General features: G+C 34.2%; 2 protein-coding genes and 1 long non-coding RNA gene across 4 annotated transcripts; 1 reads left to right on the top strand and 2 right to left on the bottom strand.

Annotated features, from left to right (window-relative positions):
* Window positions 1-7547: 7547 nt before the first annotated feature.
* LOC139191589 (uncharacterized) lies at window positions 7548-11119 on the bottom strand. Its single transcript, XR_011575674.1, has 3 exons — window positions 11080-11119; window positions 8216-8302; window positions 7548-7683 (listed from the first exon to the last, which is right to left on the bottom strand). It is a non-coding gene; the product is annotated as an uncharacterized lncRNA (long non-coding RNA).
* Window positions 11120-11804: 685 nt separating this feature from the next.
* Window positions 11805-13848, bottom strand: LOC103419290 (uncharacterized). Its single transcript, XM_008357403.4, has one exon. It carries the CDS (start codon window positions 12835-12837, stop codon window positions 12070-12072), a length of 768 nt encoding a protein of 255 aa, XP_008355625.3. The 5' UTR covers window positions 12838-13848; the 3' UTR covers window positions 11805-12069.
* LOC103427532 (CAAX prenyl protease 2-like) lies at window positions 13797-17331 on the top strand. Of its 2 annotated transcripts, XM_029092326.2 has the most exons (8): window positions 13798-14117; window positions 14398-14457; window positions 14644-14856; window positions 15076-15187; window positions 15712-15783; window positions 15987-16049; window positions 16194-16271; window positions 16995-17331. In XM_029092326.2, exons 1-8 carry the CDS (start codon window positions 13914-13916, stop codon window positions 17126-17128), a joined length of 936 nt encoding a protein of 311 aa, XP_028948159.2. In that variant the 5' UTR covers window positions 13798-13913; the 3' UTR covers window positions 17129-17331. The 2 variants fall into 2 exon arrangements, with proteins under 2 accessions (XP_008363810.3, XP_028948159.2); XM_008365588.4 differs by lacking the exon at window positions 14398-14457 and having other exon boundaries at window positions 13797-14117.
* Window positions 17332-21816: the final 4485 nt, after the last annotated feature.

The raw sequence follows: 21816 nt of genomic DNA, 5'->3' as shown, positions 1-21816 counted from the left end.
TATCCCATTCTATCTTTTTAGGTTTTTGGCTTCCATTTCAACTGGAAAAGTAGAAGGCCCTCTGAGGCTTTTACTCGTCCAGTTAGGGTGCCATATTTTGCACGTTTATTTTCAAGAACAAATATGTAGGATTTGACACCAGCCAGTGCAGTCACACCACGTCCAGTCCAATCTTGTAAAAGAATAGATAATTAAGTACGTAGTTTTCTATGGGGTAGTGGTACATTTATGTAAGGGATAAATTTTTGGCTACAATGTAGTCCACGTGTGTGTGAATAAAAAAATTAAAAATAAAAAAAAAATGAAGAGGAAGGTTATGCTTTGAAGGTTAAGAATAGAAAAAAAACAACAAATTTGGTTTGAGGTAAATTATATTATTGTCTATGATTTTATTTTGTGATAAAATGCTAAATTGATAAAGAAAATTTTGTTAATAGGTAGTTTAAATGTATGAGGATGCTAGTAATCTTCTCAAATCATCTTGTTTTACCTTTTCAGCTCTTACCCAAAATAAATGGTTTTGATCATTATACAACGTTGCACAATAAAAGAGAAATGAAAAAATTGAATGAGAATGACCAAATGAAAAGGTTTTGAACATGCATATATATATATATATATATATATATGTGTGTGTGTGTATGTGTGTATGTATGTATGAATCTGTTTAGAAATACTTGAAGTAAGAACTCAATTGATCCGGAGAAAAGTTGCCACCCTAATAATCAACATCGTACAAAACCTTAGCTACAGTGTAAGAGGAAAAGTAAAGAGAGCGTGGAAAACTAGAAAGGTTACGGTGAGAAACTAGAGATACATTCTAGGCCGTTATAATAATTTTTTTTGGAAAATTATTAAAAAAATACTTGAAAATTTTGAATTTTAATGATAAGAATAAAATGAATAGTACCGAGATTGATTTTTTAATGTAAAAATATGATTTTTCGTTAAAATAAACAATACTGAAAGCTTTTTATTAAAGTTCCTAATGTTTTTTCCCTTCTGTTTTAAGATCAATTCAAATAGAAGGTTCCTGTGCAACTTAATAAATGGTCAGATCAATGCAAATGAGTTATGAGATATACTTTACTGTGCATGGAAAATATCTTGCGAAAGCTCAACAATCGAATTTTACCAAAATGAAAAACTTTTATTTACAGCTTTTGATTTGTTATGCGAATTTCTCTATATAAAAAATCATCTTATGTATATAAACAAGTATCCTTGGGAGCAGCCTCTCCATAAATGGGGGTAAGACTAGCCGACATTCACCTCTTTCAGATCCTGCGTAAAGCGGCGGGAACCTTGTACACTGGGTACAATGTATATAAACAAGTATCACGAAACTGTCGTAGCATTCTAAGGGGCTTGTTATTGTATTAAAAAAATGTCAGAATTTCTTAAATATTTCTTAAAAATATATTTTTAAGAATAATTTTTCTTAAGATTCAAAAACTTATTTGTTATGAGATTCAAAATTATTTTCATATTTTAATAATTAGAAAGAAAAGAAAAACTATGCTACAACAATTTCCCATCAATTTGGAAGTTATTATACAATTCAATTTGACAGAAAGAGATATCCAAAAAGAGAGTCGGATGAGAGGGAGATTAGAGAGAAAGAGGAGAGGGAAACAGTAGTGGGAGGAGAGAAAAAAGAGAGATGAAGGAGAAAGAGCAGTGAGAGGAGAAAAATAGAAGAGAGATTCGGAGGAGGGGAGGAGGGGAGGAGAGAAGGAGAGAGAGATTCAAGGGAGGAGGGAGGAAAGAGATATTTGGAGGATAAGAGAGTACAACAGGATAAAGAGAGAAAAAAATCGGGGATGAGAAGAGAGGAGAGATCGAAGTAGTGGATTTGGAGTTTTTTTTTTTTTGGGTAGAAGTATGCTAATTTTCACTTTAATTTTGATATTAATTTTTAAAACAGTTCTACCAAACAAGTATTTAAAGTGTAAAACTTAATAAGTGTTTTTCGAACCTAAAAAGTTATATTCAATTAAAGTACCAAACATATCCTAAATTTCTCAAAATTTATGTAGGACATTTTGGAGATGTTATAGCAACTTGGAGATGTTCTGATTGCTAGAACTCCGTGTGAAGATGCCTTAAAAGATCGCGCCTTAATTGGCTATATAAATAGCATGATTTTATAGGACATACTTTTTATGAAGGGGCCTTTGTTCAAGGTGAAGTTCAATGAATGAGCTTGGCTCGCCTTATAATTGTCAATTTGTCATCGTATTTAAAAAATTTGGATAATTGTTATTTCTAAATTTTCATGAGAGTAGGAGTTTGAAAAACAACAACAAAAAACCTGACAATGTTTGTGCTACCATCGTTCTGACTACCACCACAATTAAGTAGAGAATTTGTAGGAAATCTTCGAATGAAATAAGTGTGGACTTGTTTGTAGAAATATGTGGTACACATAGATGAATGAGGATCATCTTTATGAGAATTTAGAGGATCTTTAAATCGTATCTGTTTATCGTAAATCATATTCGAAAATGATCCTCATTTCACATAGACATTATTTTTATTTATTTTTTAGGTTTTAGGTTTTTTAATTTTTGACTTTTTCTTAAAAAACAAATTAAAAAAAATCCTTTTATTCGGTTTTCTGACAAAAAAAAGGTATGACGCCAGCGCGCCTTGCTTTTCGTTTACATACGTGGTCCGGAGCAACCTGGCTGGGCCCCATAGAAAAAGTAGCCGTGGGCTCCCTGGATTGCCCCGTGTGTGGCCCAAAGGGGGTGAATCTTTTTAGCCGGACATGGCTGGAGATTTTTTTTGTCCATTTCATGCTAAATCTGGCTACGAGCCAACAAAACAAATTCCCATCATTTCAAATTTGGAATTTGTTAGACTAGTAACTTGTTTTTAAGGAAAAATTATTTAGTAAATTTTTAAATTCTCTCCATCTTTGATTTATTCTGACCAATGTTTAAAATATCAGTGTCGGTGAAAATATCGGTTGCCTTCACTAAAAATTATAAAAATTTGCTCAAAAACATGAATTTAACATAAAACTTTAGGATAACCAAGATCCTGATAATATCGACGAAATCTATCAATTTTAGTCGAAGTTTAAGAGTTGCTCCAATATAAGGTAAAGTCCTCGTTTCCATCTTTCTCTGATTTTTATGAAATTTCCACCAAAAAATCGATAGTATCAAAGAAATTTCAAACCCTACAAATATCGGAAATACCTTTGACCAAATGGACTCATTGAGAGAAAGTGAATCACAATTGGTACAACATCATCTTGTTGTAGCAATTAATCAATGAGAGGAATTAAACTGTTTGTACTAATTTATAGGCTTAATTGTAGTAATAGTCTTGAAATTTTACTTAGTTTAATTTTATGTTATGGACTCAATTTTAGGATCTGGACTCTTATATTAGGTTTTTATACTAAAAATAAAGTAAAAATTTATAAAATAATAATAAAATAAGAGAAGTGTTATTAGCACTCTAAAAATCTCATTCTACACTCCTCACAAGTGTATTTTCTTTCCAAATATAGAAAGTTTGGAGTGTAGAATAAGATTTTTGAAATGCCAATAACAATTCCCTAAAATAAAAGTTTATATATATAAAGTGAGAGCCCCAGTTTGGTCAAGCATTCCAAAATGCCAAGAATATCCCTATGTTTCCTTCACAATCAAAATCCAAAAAATGAGGACAAAAATGTGAAAAAGAACTTAACTTATCAGAAATTGTATTGGAAACAAAACATGGTAATTAAAATTAAAAAAATCATGATAATTATCCACTAAAAGTTAGTAGTTATGGAGATGAGAGAGAGATAAATGATAAAGGCAACAAAAACAAATAAAAAATAAAACAAATTAAAAGTTAGCAGTTATGAGCAGTTATTGTTTGGTTTTTTAAATGGATATCGATGGGAAAGCGCCTCAAAAAAATTTCGATTGGCCGGGTTTCTTTTTTAGTTATTTTTCTCTTTTATTCACCTTAACTTATTGATGCATGAATTTTAACAAATATTACATAGAATATTTATGCTTCCATTTTGATTAGTACGGTTATTGCTATATTTTAGATCTGTTTTCAAGTTTTAATATTTATGTTTTCATGTTTCCTTCAAAACCAAATTAGAAAGAAAAAAAAAACAGAAAACGAGAATAAACTGGTAAACAACCATGCTTAACAGAAAACTATATTTAAAAAAAAAAAAAAAACAAACAAACAAATGTAAAGGGATGTGGTGGATAACTCCTCCATTTTAGGATGAGATATTAATATCTCACAAAATTATATTAAACAAAAAGAAACAAATAAAAGTAAAAGGACATGATGAAATAACTCCTCCATTTTAGGATGAGATATTAAAGTCAGAGATAACTGTATTGAACATCATTTTAGGAGAGAAATACTAAAAAATAAAGTAAAAAAAGGCGACAAGGTGAATAACAGCTCTCCATTTTAGGAGAGAGAGATATTAAATAGAAAAAATAATTTGTTATATTGGAAAAAAAAAAGAAACAAATAAAACAACAGGAACGGAATAACTTCTCCTCCATTTTAAGAGAAAATATTAATATCTAACAAAATTACATTAAAAAAAAAATCTAAGAAATTTATTTTAAACAAAAACAACGTACTTGCTCTCCATTTTAGGAGAGATATATTAAACTGAAAATTAAAATTTGTTTTATTGGAAAAAAGGTAAAAGAAAAAGAAAAGAACATGAACGTATCTCCTCCATTTTAGGAGGAGATATTAATATCTAACAAAATTATATTAAAAACAATAATAATAAGAAATAATGTGGGAGAAAAAGGGTAGAGGTTGTCGTCAGTTTTTTTAAAATGGTGAAGTTCTCCCACTACCAAGCAGTAACTTCTCAATTCCCACGTACATTCCCATTTTTTCCATTTTGGCTACAGTATTATAATATGTACTCCCCATCTCCTTCAATTTTTAGCATGGGCGTTGTCATTAATTGGATACTAAAAGCATGGTGATGGAAGCACAGTCGTATGAGATCGATGGGTTTTCACTTCTTTTTCCTGCATGGTTGTATTCATTTTACACATTTCCATGTAAGCATACTATGTAATTGTATGAATTCCCAGGTTTAGCTTCATTTGGGTTTTTTTAATTAACTTCTTCCTTTGAAATCTTCATTGTACGTTTTTTAAATTATTGTCAGATTATGAGTTTCAATTTTGATTATCTTAATGTGCTATACGTGTGCTATGGTAATTAAAAAAATTATTTGTTTTCATTCTCAGGATATAAAGTAAAGGGACGTGATGAAATAACTCCTCCATTTTAGGATGAGATATTAAAGTCAAAGATAATTGTATTGAACATTATTTTAGGAGAGAAATATTAAAAAATAAAGTAAAAAAAGACGACAAGGTGAATAACTGCTCTCCATTTTAGGAGAGATAGATATTAAACAGGGAAATTAAAATTTGTTATATTGAAAAAAAGAAAAAAAAAGAAACAAATAAAACAACAGGAACATAATAACTTCTCCTCCATTTTAAGAGAAAATATTAATTATCTAACAAAATTATATATAAAAATCTAAAAATTTTATATTAAAGAAAAACAACGTAATTGCTCTCCATTTTATGAGAGATATATTAAACAGAAAATTAAAATTTGTTTTATTGGAAAAAAGGAAAAATAAATAAAGAAAAGAACATGAACGTATCTCCTCCATTTTAGGAGGAGATATTAATATCTAAAAAAATTATATTAAAAATAATAATAATAAGAAACAATGTGGGAGAACAAGGGTAGAGGTTGTCGTTAGTTTTTAAAAAATGGTGAAGTTCACCCACTACCAAGCAGTAACTTCCCAGTTCCCCATACATTCCCATTTTTTCTATTTTGGCTACAGTATTATTGTATGTACTCCCCATCTCCTCCGATTATGTGGCCGAATCTTATACTCCCCATTTTTTGCTCTGCCTTCTTCACTTCTCTAAGTTGTTCTATTTCTTCGATCTTTTTTATTTTGTGTTTGTAAATGATATGAGCTCAACCCCATCTCCTTCCATTTTTAGCATGCGCACTGTCATTAATTAGATACTAGAAGCATGGTGATGGAAGCATAGTCGTATGAGATCGGTGGGGTTTCACTTCTTTTTCCTGCATGGTTGTACTCATTTTACACATTTCCATGTAAGCATAATATGTAATTGTATGAATTCCCATGTTTAGCTTCATTTGGGTTTTTTTTAACTTCTTCCTTTGAAATCTTCATTGTGAGTTTTTCAAATTTTGGTCAAATTATGAGTTTCAATTTTGATTATCTTAATGTGATATACGTGTGCTATGATAATTTAAAAAATTATTTGTTTTCATTCTCAGGATATTTACAAGAATACCCACAAAAAATGAAGAAGGAACTACCTATTGATAAGATCCCAAACAAACCTATCTCTATTTTACTCCTGGTTGGGAGATATCTGTCGGAGTAAAAACTATTGATCTAAGCCAACTGATTCTCAAAGAGTGGAAAAAGAAGAAGCATGAGCAGTATGTATTCTAACTTAGTCTTTTTGCACTCGCCCATTGTACAGAAAAAATGAAATTTATCAATTGCACACTAACCATTCCACTTTTTTTTGCTTGCTGATTATTATGGTGTCATTTGTTTTTTGGCTGATAGAATTTGGTTTCACGAACTGAACTATGCTTGGTCATTATTATCACTTTGGTAATTACTAATTAACAAAAAAATTAAGTTAATCAGTGTAGTTAGAATTCTCTTATATCCATCAGTATCGTTTTACCCCTATATATTGTATAGGAAGAAAATCAAGAGTTAGGTTCCTTAAAATCAAGAGTTGGGTTCCTTAGTCAATAAGGAATTAAAAATGGTGGATTTCATTTTCATTTACTATGATAATGGTGTTATCGTTATACATGCCATATTGTCATATTGCCACATTCGTTGAAGAATTTAGCAGCATATATTCCATCCACTTTGCACATATGTGAGTAATCTCTCATACAATTTTTACTATTTTTCATGTAAAACAACAACGAAGTTAAAATGGGAAAACGTAAACTATTAAAAAAAAATCTGAAAATATGACATGTAATTTCATTTATGAATACATGCTGATAACATTGAATGCCCTTGAATCAAAATTTTCAGATTCATAAGTTTTCGGTCAAAGTTTTAGGCTAGCAGGGATGAACTCCTAATATATGAAGCAAATCAAAATATGGACAACATGTACATATGTAAACATAGCGTTTACGTGTGAAATAAAAGCCATGCTTGCCACCCATTTGCTTGCACTTGATGCTTTAGATTTTGATGGTTAATCTGCAAGCAACGATGATAAAATAAGAAGTCTAACTATAATGCACAATCCCAAATATAAAGGTCGTAAGCAATTTAACCTAAATACCTTTAACTTTGACAATTTTCTCATGGCAATACTGTCACATCCCAGTCTCGACTTCGCCGTAGCACGATATTGTCCGCTTTGGGCCCCGGCCACGCCTTCACGGTTTTGTTTCTGGGAACTCACATGAGAACTTCACAGGGGATCACCCATCCTAGGAATGCTCTCACCCCCCCCCAGTGAGCTCCCAAAATGCCTCGTGCTATATGAATGTGGACATGTACATATAAGCCACATCACCCCCTCTCCGTTGGATATTTTTACTCCAGTTACTTTTAGAATACTGAAAAATAAATAATTTGTCAAGTTTGAGGTAACAAATTGTAATCATGTTTACAAAATTAAAGGGAAGTGTTATTGGTACTCCAAAAATTTCAATCTACACTCCTCACAAGTGTATTTTTCTTTCCAAATGTAGAAAGTTTGGAGTGTACAATGAGAGTTTTGGAGTGCCAAAACAATTCCCAAATTAAATAGTAACAAATGTTACCTTAATCTTGTACTTCAACCTTTGTAATTTGAGACAGGTGTTATGCTTGTAAAACTGACAAAAATTACAATTTTATTTCTATTTGAAAATTGAATGCAATTTGAATTTATAGTATACTTCCGTATAAAAATAAGAGAAGGCCCACCGTATTTAGAAAAGTTGTTTGGTCACTATTAATCTTTTTCCCGCACCCATAAATTGTTTTTTTATAATTGAGATAATTAATTTGTACAATTTTTTTTAATTTTTTATTTTGAGATAATTAATTTGTAGAATGAAATAGAGAATGCCATTAAAAATAAATAGGTAAGAAATGGTGTTGTACCTAATTTGTTGGACTTTATTCCAAATACGTATGATGTGAGGAGTTGTTGAAGGTTTTAATTCTTCTACAGCCTTTTTCATGCGTCACCTATATATTGAAGGTATATATAATGTTAGAATTTCTTGTAACAAATTTAATAAAGAATTTAGAATACATACTGCTCATGCTTCTTCTTTTTCTACTCTTTGAGAATCAGTTGGCTTAGATCAGTAGTTTTTACTCCGATAGATATCTCCCAACCAGGAGGAAAAATAGAGACACGTCTGTTTGGAATCTTATGAATAGATAACGATAACACCATTATCATAGTAAATGAAAATAAAATCCACCATTTTTAATCCCTTATTGACTAAGGAACCCAACTCTTGATTTTAAGGAACCTAACTCTTGATTTTCTTCCTGTACAATATATTGGGGTAAAACAATACTGATGGATATAAGAGAATTCTAACTACTCTAATTAACTTAATGTTTTTGTTAATCAGTAATTACCAAAGTGATAATAATGACCAAGCATAGTTCAATTCATGAAACCAAATTCTATTAGCCAAACAAAGAAAAAATGACACCATAATAATCAGCAAGAGAAAAAAATGTGGAATGGTTAGTGTGCAATTCATAAATTTCATTTTTTTTTTGTACAAATGGGTGGGGTGCAAAAAGACTAAATTAGATGATTGAAAATAATAAGAAATTGTTGTGATGGACAAACACCCACAATTTATAAAATAATCACTTAACAAATATAAGAATATATAAAACAACACATCTTTGGGGCGCATAGCGCCTGTGATGTAAAAATGCCTCTCACATGTGTGTGAGCGCGTCACGCGCATGCGGAGAGGCTAGTAAAACCTTAAATCTACGGGTATCTAATTTTCTCACAAACATAAAAACTGGTTTTTTTTTTTAGTTTTTTCTTTTCTTTCTGATAATTCATTTTTAAAATTTATTTTTGATGATGTGGGATGAAGTTCCTTATATACCCCTAGATTTAACAAAAAAAATAAGGGAACTTTAACGAAAAGCACCCGGTACTGTTCACTTTAACGAAAAACCACATTTTTACACTAAAAAGTCAATTCTGGTACTATTCACTTTACCCTTTATTTTGTCCTTATCATTAAAACTCAAAGTTTTCAAACCCTTTTCATTAGTTTTCCTAAAAAATAAACGGCGCTAGTGAAAAAGAGCAATGAGACAACACATTATTCATTTCGAGAACTAAAGAAACTAATACGAGAGTTCACACTAAAATTAGACAAGGGATAAAATTCAAGGACGATTGCTACAGTTAATCGATTTCTAAATCATTTTTTTGTAGCATAAGTATTCAACGAATTAAAGAAACTAAAAAGTTAGCAACAAATTAAAGAAATTAAAAAAGTAACTATAGTGAACATTTTGGCAGACAAACACTTATCCCCGATGTTAACAAAAAAAAAAAGAAAAGAAAAAAAAATACACTTATCCCCGACAAACAATTTGATAACTCCCTTCTAATGGTTCGGACCCAACGTCCAAATGATGAACATTTTTCCTAATCGGATTGCACATTTGTTTCACTTAAGGTGAGAAGCCCAAATGCCTCGTGGAATGGCAACCCTAGAAGCTGCCCCAAGGGCACAGCTTGCGGGACCATAACAACATTACCAGTCCGCTCCGACGACGACAGTGCCTTCGAAACCACGGGGATGGCACGGGAGATGTCGGTGGCCGGCAGTAGGCAATTGGCAAGCAGTGCATTTCCGGTCGCAGTGAAATACCTGTTCCAGTAGTACTGAGTTTGAGGAACGCTGTCAATCAAATCGAGATCGATCTCAAAGAGATCATCTTCGTCTTCGATGTCCGCTAGGCCTTTACACAGTCCAGCACATTGCGTGGAAGGGGAACCTTCGACGAGATAAGCCATGGTTGTGGTGGTTTAAGTTTCGTAGATATGCTCTTCCACTTATATATGTGCACATATTTGGTGTTTGGTGGTGAGGTTGGAGTTCGGGTGGGAATTAGAACGCCCTACAACAAATTTACAACGACACTAAAAGAATGTGGAGATTGGTCTTTGAAAGCTACTTCTTCCAAAGTCAAAATCCCACGTATGCCTGACATATACTCTCAAATACTTGTACATGATTTTTCTTTTTCTTTTTTTGGTAACGAGGTAAACGCCCTAAAACTAGTTCAAAGAGTTAATACAAACAAGGCTAGTCCTAGTTCAAGTGGATTCTCAAAATATTAGTACCGGAGATTCATATTATAGCTCCAATTAGTAAGATCACCCTAAAACATTCCTCCCAAAATCAAAACAAATAGAAAAGGACGCTCACCACCAAATCAAATACAAATGATTTTCAAAATTCTAACGCACAACAGATATGTACACATCACCTGCCACATCATGTGATTAAAAAATGTTCAATTTCATCACAGGCAATATGGTATTGCAAGTCAAGAAAGACGGAATCTGATTTGAATCAAGAAAAGCTAAAAATCTCAAGAAAAGCTAAAAATCCAGTGTCAATAAGGAACTGTTGATTCAATATCTACCAAAACCACCAAAGTTTGAGCAGTAGACCTAACTACCTCAACCAAACACAAGATATTTCACACCTAGGACACACTGCTTTTAATCCTTTAAGTTTAGTTAACAACCAAAAGCAATAGCTCTCAGGAGTCTAACAATGTGACAAGACCAATCTAGGGAGTTTGGATACCAATCACCTAATAAGTATAATAACTTCTAAAGTTGTCTAAAGCATTAGCCTAAACTCTAAGGGCTCGTTTGGTGGCTACAATTGGAATGGATTGGATAATTCAGAAACAATTCAAGTTATATAGAAGGTAGAGGGAGATGATCAACATACCTTCACTGTAGTGGGTTGTCCATTCCAATCCAGTCCAAACCTAGACACCAAACGAGGCCTAAACATTGAGTATATAAAACCAAGGCCACATTTTCCATCACTAAGTATACAATTCATTACGTTCATATCTTAAGCTAAAACCATAGAAGGGATTCAAATAGCATAAGCAATGCCCTATTTCCATCTACAAGTATGGCCACTATATTAACTATTTTTTCTCTTTTCTCATCTTGCAAATTCATCGAAAGTTTAAATTTTCTTGTTTCAGCTATAAGGTTTTGTACATGCAAGAACCCAGAACATACGGGCTACATCTTTGTTAGCCTAAATCAGAAAAACTTAAATCATTTGGAGCTTTGGATTTTGTACCTAACCAGTTAAAATGAGCCTTAGATGACTATTTCCAAACACCAAGAACACGGCGATTTCTTTTACCATTTAATGCAGGTGGCCGTGCGCGTCCAGTTTGCGAATAGCCAACCATCACATTGTTGAGTTGACTATGTCTCAAACTCACGTCACGCTTCAGATGGAACCCAACCACAAACCCTTTAAATATTTCGACATATAGTCAAGCACGTCCTATGCTTCAAAGAGGCTAGATGACAGAGCAACTGATACATTTAGCTTAACTAAGCAGGGAGTGCATAAGCAAAAGGAATCACTTAATTCATGAACTTATAGCAGAATAAAATAAAAACAACAATAGCAACAATGCAACATAATTGAAACAATACAGGACAAAAAATCCATTTATAACAAGTGATAATCATGAGGTAAAACATTTTTTCAAGTAATCCTGACAAAAAAAGATAATTCCTTTCGTCGTGATATCTCCATTTTCTACATATTCCAACATACATTCATGAGATTTCGAATTCACAACATCACATTCACCTAAATCCACAGCTACAGAGATGTTTTAACCCATTCACTATCAACCAACCACCAAAAATTTGCAATACCCAAATTGTTTCACAGCCAATTCTACTAAAATATCACAAGAAGCGAAAACAGAGTGTAAATCAAGAAACAAGCATACGCTATCAAGCCACGATGCTCGTCGCCGCCATCAGCAAGCGCAACCATGAGCCCTGTGCAAACCCTAGTAGCCCACAAGACGAAGACAGCAGCCACGGCAATCCTGAAGGTGCCGCCTTGGGGGACGAAGAGCGAGGCAGCTGATAAGATTACCACGGGCAGCATACAATACCCCACTACGGACGTACATCTGTGCAGATCGAGATTGCCGTTACGCCCGGCGAGCATGTTAAAGACGATGTAGAGGAAAATTGATGAAACGACGATCCACCCGAGTATGACGCCGAACTGAATTTTTCCGGCGAGGAGTTGGAATAGGCAGAGTAACATGTAGAGGAGGATCGGCCCGGAGAGGTCCGAGTCCTTGTGGACCGCCGGGTTGGACCGGAACGGGTTGAGGATGGACTTGGTTTTACTCCAGATTTGGTCAGGGTGGATGCCGAGCTCGTCCAGGAGGGGCTCCTCGTCCTCGAAGGAGGCGGAGCCGCCGGGGACGGTGGAGGATCCGATCGGTCCACCGAAGAGGGAGGAGGAGGAGGAGGAGGCGGCGGCGGAACCGACGTCGAAGGACATGAAAGGGATGGAGGAGGTCGAGGAGCGCGGGGGCTGAAACGGCGCTGTGGCGACGCGGCGTTGCTGGATGTTGTTGGATCCGACGGCGCTAGGGTTGCCGCCGGAGGGGAATACCACCGGGGGGACGGCGAATTCCTTCGTCATTTTGAGATCGGACAGCTCGGGTGGAAGATTTGGGGAATTTGGGGGCGAGATCGATTAGGGTTTTCAGAATTTGGGGTGGAGCTTTCGAGCGAGGTGGGGAGATCAGTTGAACGTAGCAAGCGGTTGTATTTGGGAGGGGGAGTAAGGGCGTTTTTGACTTTTCATCGGTGAAGTTCGGCTTAATTGGTGTTGAGCTGATGATCTTTGTCGCGCGGTATTGGCTTGAAGTTACAACTTTGCCCCCTTCTGTTATTTGTCTGATACTTCCTTGCTCTTTAAGTCTTGAGGTAAATTTTTTTATTTTTTATTTTTAACTACATCCTCTTGTTTTCTTTTAACATTGTTATCCTTTACACTCAAGTTCGAATCGTTTTCGTCATAATTCTGATTACTTCAATTTTCTATAGGGCGTTAGCCGCACTTGAGTCGCAAACAGAACACTAGTCCTCCTTTCATAGTGCAGATAATCTTGTCATAAACATTATTTTCAAAATTTAACGTCACGCTCAACTTATGAATGTATCATTCACAAATAAAAGTGATTAATTATTTATGTTAACTAGGTTCTTATTAACAATGTAGCATCAATCGATGCTTGAGACTTGGAAAGAAATTAACACATATATGAAATTTTGTCGTTAATGTGATACTAGATTTCAAACTACCATTCTGTCTGAAAATGATTTTATTTTTGAAGTATTATCGCTTAGAAGCACTTTCAGTAAATCACTTTTATTACGAGATCAAACATTTTTAATGTCAATTTTTTTTTTATCAAATATTGTTACCTGTTGTCTAACAACGGTTTAAAAAAAAAGACACATTAATTTAATGAGCTGGCTTAACTCGCGTCTACGTAACAAAATCTTGATTAAGATTCATATCATAAGAAAGGGGTAGAGTAGTCCTTTTCGGCTTTTGCTTGATGAGAAAGCAGCATAAACAAGAAGGGGTTAAATTCCAATTAGTCCTTCCGAAAATCCAAGTCGACAAAAAAACCCAGAAAAAAAAAAAAAAAAACTCAATACCAACGACCACAACAGTGAGCGGGAGTCTCCTTCTCTCTCAACTGAAAAATGGACGACGGCGGCGTCTCGAAAGCAGTGGCGGTGGTGGCTTGCGCTGCCATGGCGCTATTCTACGTAGCCGTTCTCTACGCCCCGACTGTAATCCTCCGTCTTCCTCCTCCTCCTTCCTTCAAGAACTTCATGATCCGACGGTTCGTATGCGCCGCCATTTCATCCGTCGTCTCTGTCATCGTCTCCGCCCTCCTCCTCCCTGTAAGTCCGCTTTAACTTCCCAGTTTCGATTGACCCAGTACAGATCTTCAGCATCTTAGATGATCGCTTTGAACAATGTCAGCTCTGTAGCTAGGCTATTTGTAGTAGGAAATTTAGCATATTAGGAAACTGGGTTTTCGAAATTTGACGTTTTTACTGATATAAAATAGATGACATTACTGTTCACAGAAGAACTGTTACTGGGTACACTTATATGTTGACCAATTGCAATTTTTGTTATTTTTTAGCTCACTTTGTTAACATTGTTGAATAATGTCAGATGAAAAGCAGGGACTTATCATCTCTGTTAAGTGTATACGGAATCCGAACAGACCATATTGTGAGTATTATTATGCTAAGATACAATCTTTATATTGTTGGGTTCCCTTTTGGTTTTTAGTAAAACCCTCCTAGTGATTTCCTAAAAGAAGCAGCCGTTTTTCTCTATGTATCGTATGCAGATTGGGAAACGGTGTGAATGCTTGCTAAATTTGCATGCTGAATCGCGATTTTATGTGTGTAACAGTGGCAAGCTGTGGTCTTTCCTCTGTTGTTGACTGCTCTCATGTACGCTGGATCCTTGGTCCTTAAGGCACTAATGCTAGTGAGTTCATGGACAGAAGATATGAATTATGGTGGAGGCTTTTCGTTCGAATATATCAAAAATGTCTCACAAGAGGCTGTTGCCTGTACTCGTACAATGGCTTCCAATGTTTTGGTTTGGCGTAATTATATTGTGGTAAGTTTACTTGTATCTTTGGTGCTGAATTAAATTGATTATTTGTTATATAAACCCTATAACGAATCTATTTCATGTTAACATTTCCTGATTCGTAAGTGGATTTATCACGTGATGAAAATAAAGATTATAGCTACTTTTATCCACATGTATCTTTCTTTGGCTTCAGTCGGAAAAAAAATAGTATTTTTCATATTCATTGGCAGTATTTTTAAACAGGCTCCTATTACTGAAGAGTTGGTGTTCAGAGCATGTATGATCCCATTACTTCTCTGCGGAGGATTCCAAAAATCCACAGTCATCTTTTTCTGCCCCATTTTCTTCAGTTTGGGTAAGTTAAAAAAATGACATAGTAGATGTCTATCCTGATCAGGTTATTAATCTGGCTATTTACTAAGAGCTGGTGATTGTGTATTAATAGTTTATGGCTTTGGTGACTGACAACCTCTACGTTTACGATTCTGTTAAAGAGCAAAATATTATGCTCGCTGTTTGTATCTGTGGTTACTGGTAATTCATGCTTGTGTATGTGTTAAATACAGTTTACCCATAACTTATATATTCTCCGGATTAGTTCCAGAAACCCTTGATGGTTCACTATTGACCCTCAACGTAAAACTACAAAAGAGTTTGTCTTCTGGTTACTTTTACTCTCTCTGAAATTCCAAATTTGTTAGTGCAGAAAAATCCCTTTGAGATGTTCCTTTGTGTGCCCAATAATTTTTTTTGTCTGCCCTACATGAGTACTCGCTCTGACATTTCATTTAAAATAGTAAAGTTTTTCTTTTGTTTGTCCCATTTGTTGACTGAACTTGGAGAAAATTTGATCTTACTGTGTACGATTAATTTTTGCAGCACATTTAAACAATCTAATGGAGGTCTACAGCAAGCAAAACCATAACTTGATCAAAGCCTTCATGGTTATAGGTATGCTCAACTTTCTCTCCTTGCATGGATAGGGCACAGAGATTCAGCCTAGAGAATCGGTAGCACTAGGCAGTTCCATTATGGAATCCCCTTCCCCTTCTACTTCAGTACATTCAATCTCTGGTATTTTTCACTTATGGCATTTCTGTAAAATTGTACGGTTGTCACCATGATGCTCAATTAATTTGAATGTGCTTTGACAGGTCTCCAGTTGGGCTATACGGTCGTCTTTGGCTCATATGCATCTTTTCTCTTCATTCAAACTGGTAGGTGATAGTTGGTGTTTTCCGATATTATTGTTATTGTCGCTGATATGTGTCACGGCACTATGGGGAGCTTTTTCATTTCCTCTTTTTTCTGTGTGATACTTTTCTATGTCGCTGAAATGTGTTGTATTTTATTTGATGCAGGAAATTTTCTTGCTCCTGTAGTTGCTCATGCATTTTGCAACGTTATGGGATTGCCTGTGCTAGTTTCACGAGGGAAAGGTATGCGAGTACAGTTTCCTAGCAACCAAATGAGGACATAACAACCAAAAAAGATAAAAACTGCATAGCTGAGAAATCATAGAATGTAGTTTTAGAAAATAACCTACTTGTGATTTATCTTTTTCATAGATGTTGATCGTACTTCAGAAACTTGTGCAAGTGTGTTAGTTATTCTATATGTACTATTGTTTGATCTTTTTCATAGATGTTGATCGTACTTCAGAAACTTCATGAAACTTGGGTATCTGCACTGCACGTAAAGAATGAAGAGCAAACTTTCCATTGTTTGATCTTTTACCTAGCACCGTGGAAAATCATGTGTGTAAAAGGAGATGGGGAAGAAACCCAACAAATTGTAAGAAACAAGAATAAAACAAACCGTTCAGATGAAAAGAAGAAATGGGAAAGTTACAACTCTATTTTGGGGCATGGAGTCCTGACCACTGTAGAACATGACATGAACCTAGGTGCCCCATTGAAATCACACACAAGGCGGGCATGGATGCTACATAGAGTCTGTTCTGTTGACACAGTAGCAAACTTAAGCCAAATATTTTCCTTCTTGTGAATAACCAGAACGTGTTTCAGTACAGAGTGAAAATGTATCACTGAAAAGGCCTCTAATATTCTAATGCTGTGCTGTCTCCTTATGGGGATTTGTTTTTTACTATGTTGTGTAAGTTAAATTCTGGGATCTCATCTTTATATTCGTTATTTTCCCAGGGTTAATAGCCGTGGCATCTGTAGCAGGAATTGTGGGTTTCCTGTGGTTACTTTTTCCAATGACGTACCCAGATTTGTATAATGACAGAACAGATAATTGCAGATGCTGGCAAGGATATTGTTCCGGAAACTAAGCCTGTGAAATCTTCGGAATAAATAGGTTTGGTCGATTCTAATTCCTTTTGTAGCATTATTTGGCATCAACTGCTCGTATGATCTGATGTGAGAGTAGCAAAGGATTTTTAGTTTTCTATTTGTATATTCTTTCCTCCTCTTGAACTGAAATCACACTCCCTTTTTTGGCTTACTTGAGCAAAATTATGAACTTTTTAATGTACTTCAGAGGAATATGAAGCTTACTGTGAGTTGTGCTAACACCAGTCGCTTTTGGGTGTTGATGCTATCACAGCCATCGCTGAGTGTGGGATCCACAGTTGGGTCCTTTAAACATCAATGACTGTGCTAGTCATCCGTCCACGACTGACGCTAGCATATTCGATGCAAAATATTATCCTTGAATAGATTTTTTTTTTTTTGAACAGATCATTGAATAGATATTAAGTAATAAGTAGTCTCTTGAAAACCTGTTCAGCTTGTTTGGTTGAAATTGGGCTCTGGGTCGACTTAGGTTCAACAAGTTGGGTTGGACTGGTCCATCAACTAGAAATGCCCCTTCCTATACACTCAATAGAAATGCCCCTCCTTACCGTTTAAATTTGTTTAAAATAGAATCTCTAATTCTAATCCTCGCTTTATATCTCGGTTGTGTCTATCTTATACATCAACTTTTGTATCTGAACTTGGGAATGCTCTAAATGAAGAGGAATTCTCACATTCCTGTTTTATACACTGATTGTCTTTGCCCTATGCATCAAGTAAACGTGTAAGACGAACGTGTGAGGAATACAACACTGGTACATGAAATCGGTGTAACCAAGTTTTCTCCTTGACGAGCTAAGAAATTAGACATGGCGCTGATTGATGATCGAGGGAATGTTCAATTAACAATGTTGAATCAAATCAATCTGTTAAAGTACTTTAGGTGTCTAATCGTTTGGGCCACATAACCCTCTTCAACATTTCAAACATCTTAGATATTGTTATGATGGCCAAAATCTTTAAGGATACTACCCTGTAAATGAAGGTCAATGCTGATGCAAAGAAAATAATAGCTAGACAAATTTGGCATCATAGCAAAGAGAAAACCCATTCAAACGTTAGGGTTCATTCAAATACCCTATATCCCTATTCTACTTTAATTTTCCATATTTAATGGATTTAGGTCTCAATTTTATCTACTAGCAAGGACCTTTTCTTGGAAGTGAAACCTGTTTACATGATCATTTCTCATATCAATAACACATTGTTATATAGAAAAGTTAAAATATATAACTTTTGACTTGTTTGAAATTGTTTTCAAAATAACTAAAAGTGTTTTAGATCACTAAAAGCATTTCTGATAATGTTTGGCACAAAAAGTTTAACATTCTTATGGAAGAAGCACATGCTTTTAAAAAGCAATTTAAGTGTTTTTATAGGAAGAACTTGTATTTTTATTAAAATTTTGATTTCCTTCTAATAGAAGTGCTTTTTACTAGAAGCACCTTTGAGCTACAGTGTTCTTCAAATACACAGTTGTTTGAGAATAATATCTCATATCAGGCATATGACCAAAAAAAAAATTTCACTTAATATATGGGACTTTCGATCCCTAATATCACTAAGGTCTTTTATGATAAATCTCAACCCCTAGTAATAATTGATTATATTCAGACAATATTGATGATGTTGGTGGTAGACTATGCTAAGCCTAATTTTTTTTATTAACAACTTAGTCTAAAGTGTAAGTAAGTCTTCATGTTCTTGGTTTTGGAAGGAGGAGCAATGTATATGAAACATGGAAGATGATCCGCTCCTGAGCTCAGGATAGGGATTCTCATGATCAGCTCACCTGGACCGTTCAAATTTAATCCAACGGTTCCAAATAGAGAGACCTTCTAAAAGCTATAATATTGCAATTGTTGGATTAAATTTGAACGGTCCAGATAAGCTGGTCAGAAGGATCCCCATCCTGAGCTCAGGAGAGGATCCTCTTCCATGAAACATGTTCACTTTTACGTAGCGTTTTGGTCTAATAGTATAATATTATTTAGAGAATAACCTACAAATGACAATACATTATTAAACTAAAGTATCACGATAGATATTAAACTCCTTTCATAGAAGTTACCGAAATCTCAGTCATGATGCCTTGATGCTATTTTCAACCTCCAAATTGATTTTGCTGAGTTGGTGATGGGGGTGGTAAGGTGTCATTCATTAGTAGCCACAGGATTAGGAGGGAGAGAGGGTTTGTTAGACACAATCGAGTTCTGATTAGACATTCTTTATTTCCTGATAGATTTCATTTCATATGTGTGTGATGGTCAAACCAAAACGATATGCCAAGAGACTAATGTCATGTCCATGACTTACATATTTGATATTTTGTGGGTTACCACTTTTATTTTTTCAAACTTCATAAACCCACATCGACTCTGTTTTCTGAATCTTTTGATGACGTTGGTCCTCTGATTAGATACTCCCCTATCAAACTCGGTTCTCAGTCTTATAGAATCTGAATGAAAAGGCTCTTTTTCAGATTAAATTATGATTTTTTATTTCTAATTATATTTTATGCGGTTTAAGTTTGGAGTGATTTTCAAAATAGACTACGAAGTTTTGATCATTTTTTTATATTACATCTTAAACTATTCAAATTTATCAATTTGTACTTTCGATTGGATTGGTTGTATGATAATTCATTCAATTGATACGTGATGAGTTTGACACTCTTATCTAGACTAACATGTAAGTTACATTTGCACCGTATTGACATAAAAATCATTATTTTGATGGAGGGTTAGACATTCAAAGAGATATGATGTTTAACTTGATACGATTTCAAAACCTTAAGGCGCAATCTAAACAAACTGGAACCCATTACCCATTTTGAAAATTACTTCCAACCTAAAGGGTGTGTAATGTAATTAGCATTTTTTCTAATGGAAAGTAATTTCTGTACTCCATTTTGTTATCCTACACTTCTTTCGTCAATTCTATCCATGAGTGTGTTGTCTACACATCTTTTTTTACTTCTCACATACTTTATTAATTTATGTCATTTAATCGTCTTTAATTCAGTCAATCTGACAGCCAAAAATTAAGAAAGTGTATGAAGTAAAAAGGGATGAGTGGATATCACACCCATTCTTTCTATTGATAAACCTTTGGTTTATCCAATGCAAATTATGCAATGACTATAAAAAGAATTAAGAGAGTGCAGATGGTGAACATGGAGTGCAGAAATTAGTAATTACCCCTTCTTGCTAGTGAAGGACGATTTGTTTAAGAAGATATTGTGGGGTCTTTAGACCTAAGTTTGTGCTGGTGTTTAGTTTCAATGCTGGAGTGTAGCTCCTCTATTGTACTAAAAAATTACATCCCTTTATTTAATAGGATTAAGATTCGGGAACACATATTTTCACATACATTTTGACACAAGTTTTTGTGATGTTCATTCCATAATGTATTTCAGTGATTCAACCGTCTATCTTTTATGTCTTAATTCAAAAATCATGTCTACAAAAAATCATGCAAATCTAAAACCATATGATTGTTGGATTAGATTTAGTGTTTCTTTGCACTACAAATGAATGTCTTATAGTTTTGGATTTGTATAATTTTTTTGCAAGGATGATCTATAAATGATGAATTAAAAAATAAACGCTTCGGATCCTTGAAAAAAGTTACTAAATGCAAGCCACAAAAACGTGTCTCCAAATTCATATGAATCATTTGCGAAACAATACTGTATTTTATTTTAATGGAGGACATACATGAAATGGTAACGGAAATATGACAAAGTTTTAAACCTATTATGCATTGCTATATATTTTAACTTTTACATATAAAATCACATGATTGTTTTAGAAAATTATCACATTACCTATTTGTTTGCGTCTATGTAAGTTATTCTCCAATTTTAGTTGATTCTCAATACATGGTGTGAGATTTAGTTGTACCGTTACTTGTGTGTTTCATGTTGCTTACTTTCTTTAGAAAGAATCTGTCCTTCAATCAGAATACATTTCTTTACACCTTATATTATCAATACATGATGTAAATACAAGTGAATATATTTCCGATGACGCAACGAATTTTCTCTTTTTTTTCTTTTTGTGCTGTTTAAATTATAGTCTCCGGTACAAACCAGTTAACCAGATAAGCTTTTGGCTTTATACACATTTGGATCACTTTGCCATGTGATTTACTATATCATACAACATACTGTGGAATTTACTATTTGCCAAATCCAACTATGTACCATTTCAGATGCTTCTTTAAAAGGGTGAGAGATATTTATCAACATTTTCTTTAACTTTTTTGGATAGTGGGATTCATGTGTCGGTGTAAAGTTACATTTTATTTAAGTTTATCTTCTTGAATAGACATGCTTGTATGAATTGGTGCAAGAACAATAGTTCTAATTTGGATATTTAGAGAGAGAGAGAGACCAGAGAGAGGAAGAGGCATAAATTTTTTAATAACCCCCCCCCAAATTACCCAAATCCGGAACCATATGATTGTTGGATTAAATTTATTGTTTTTCGTAGAACTGTATTCGTCATTTTCTTCGCTACAAATGAATATCTTAGTAATTTTGGATTTGCCAAATTTTTCGCAAGGATGATCAATAAATGATGAATTGAAATATAGATGGTTTGGATCCTTGAAAAAAATTATAGAATGGGAATCACAAAAATATTAGTCAAAATGTGTG

Source organism: Malus domestica, chromosome 14, assembly GCF_042453785.1.
Source record: "Malus domestica chromosome 14, GDT2T_hap1".
Lineage (NCBI taxonomy): Eukaryota > Viridiplantae > Streptophyta > Magnoliopsida > Rosales > Rosaceae > Malus > Malus domestica.
Note: the sequence above shows the minus strand (reverse complement) of the source record. Positions and strands in the feature narration are given on the sequence as shown.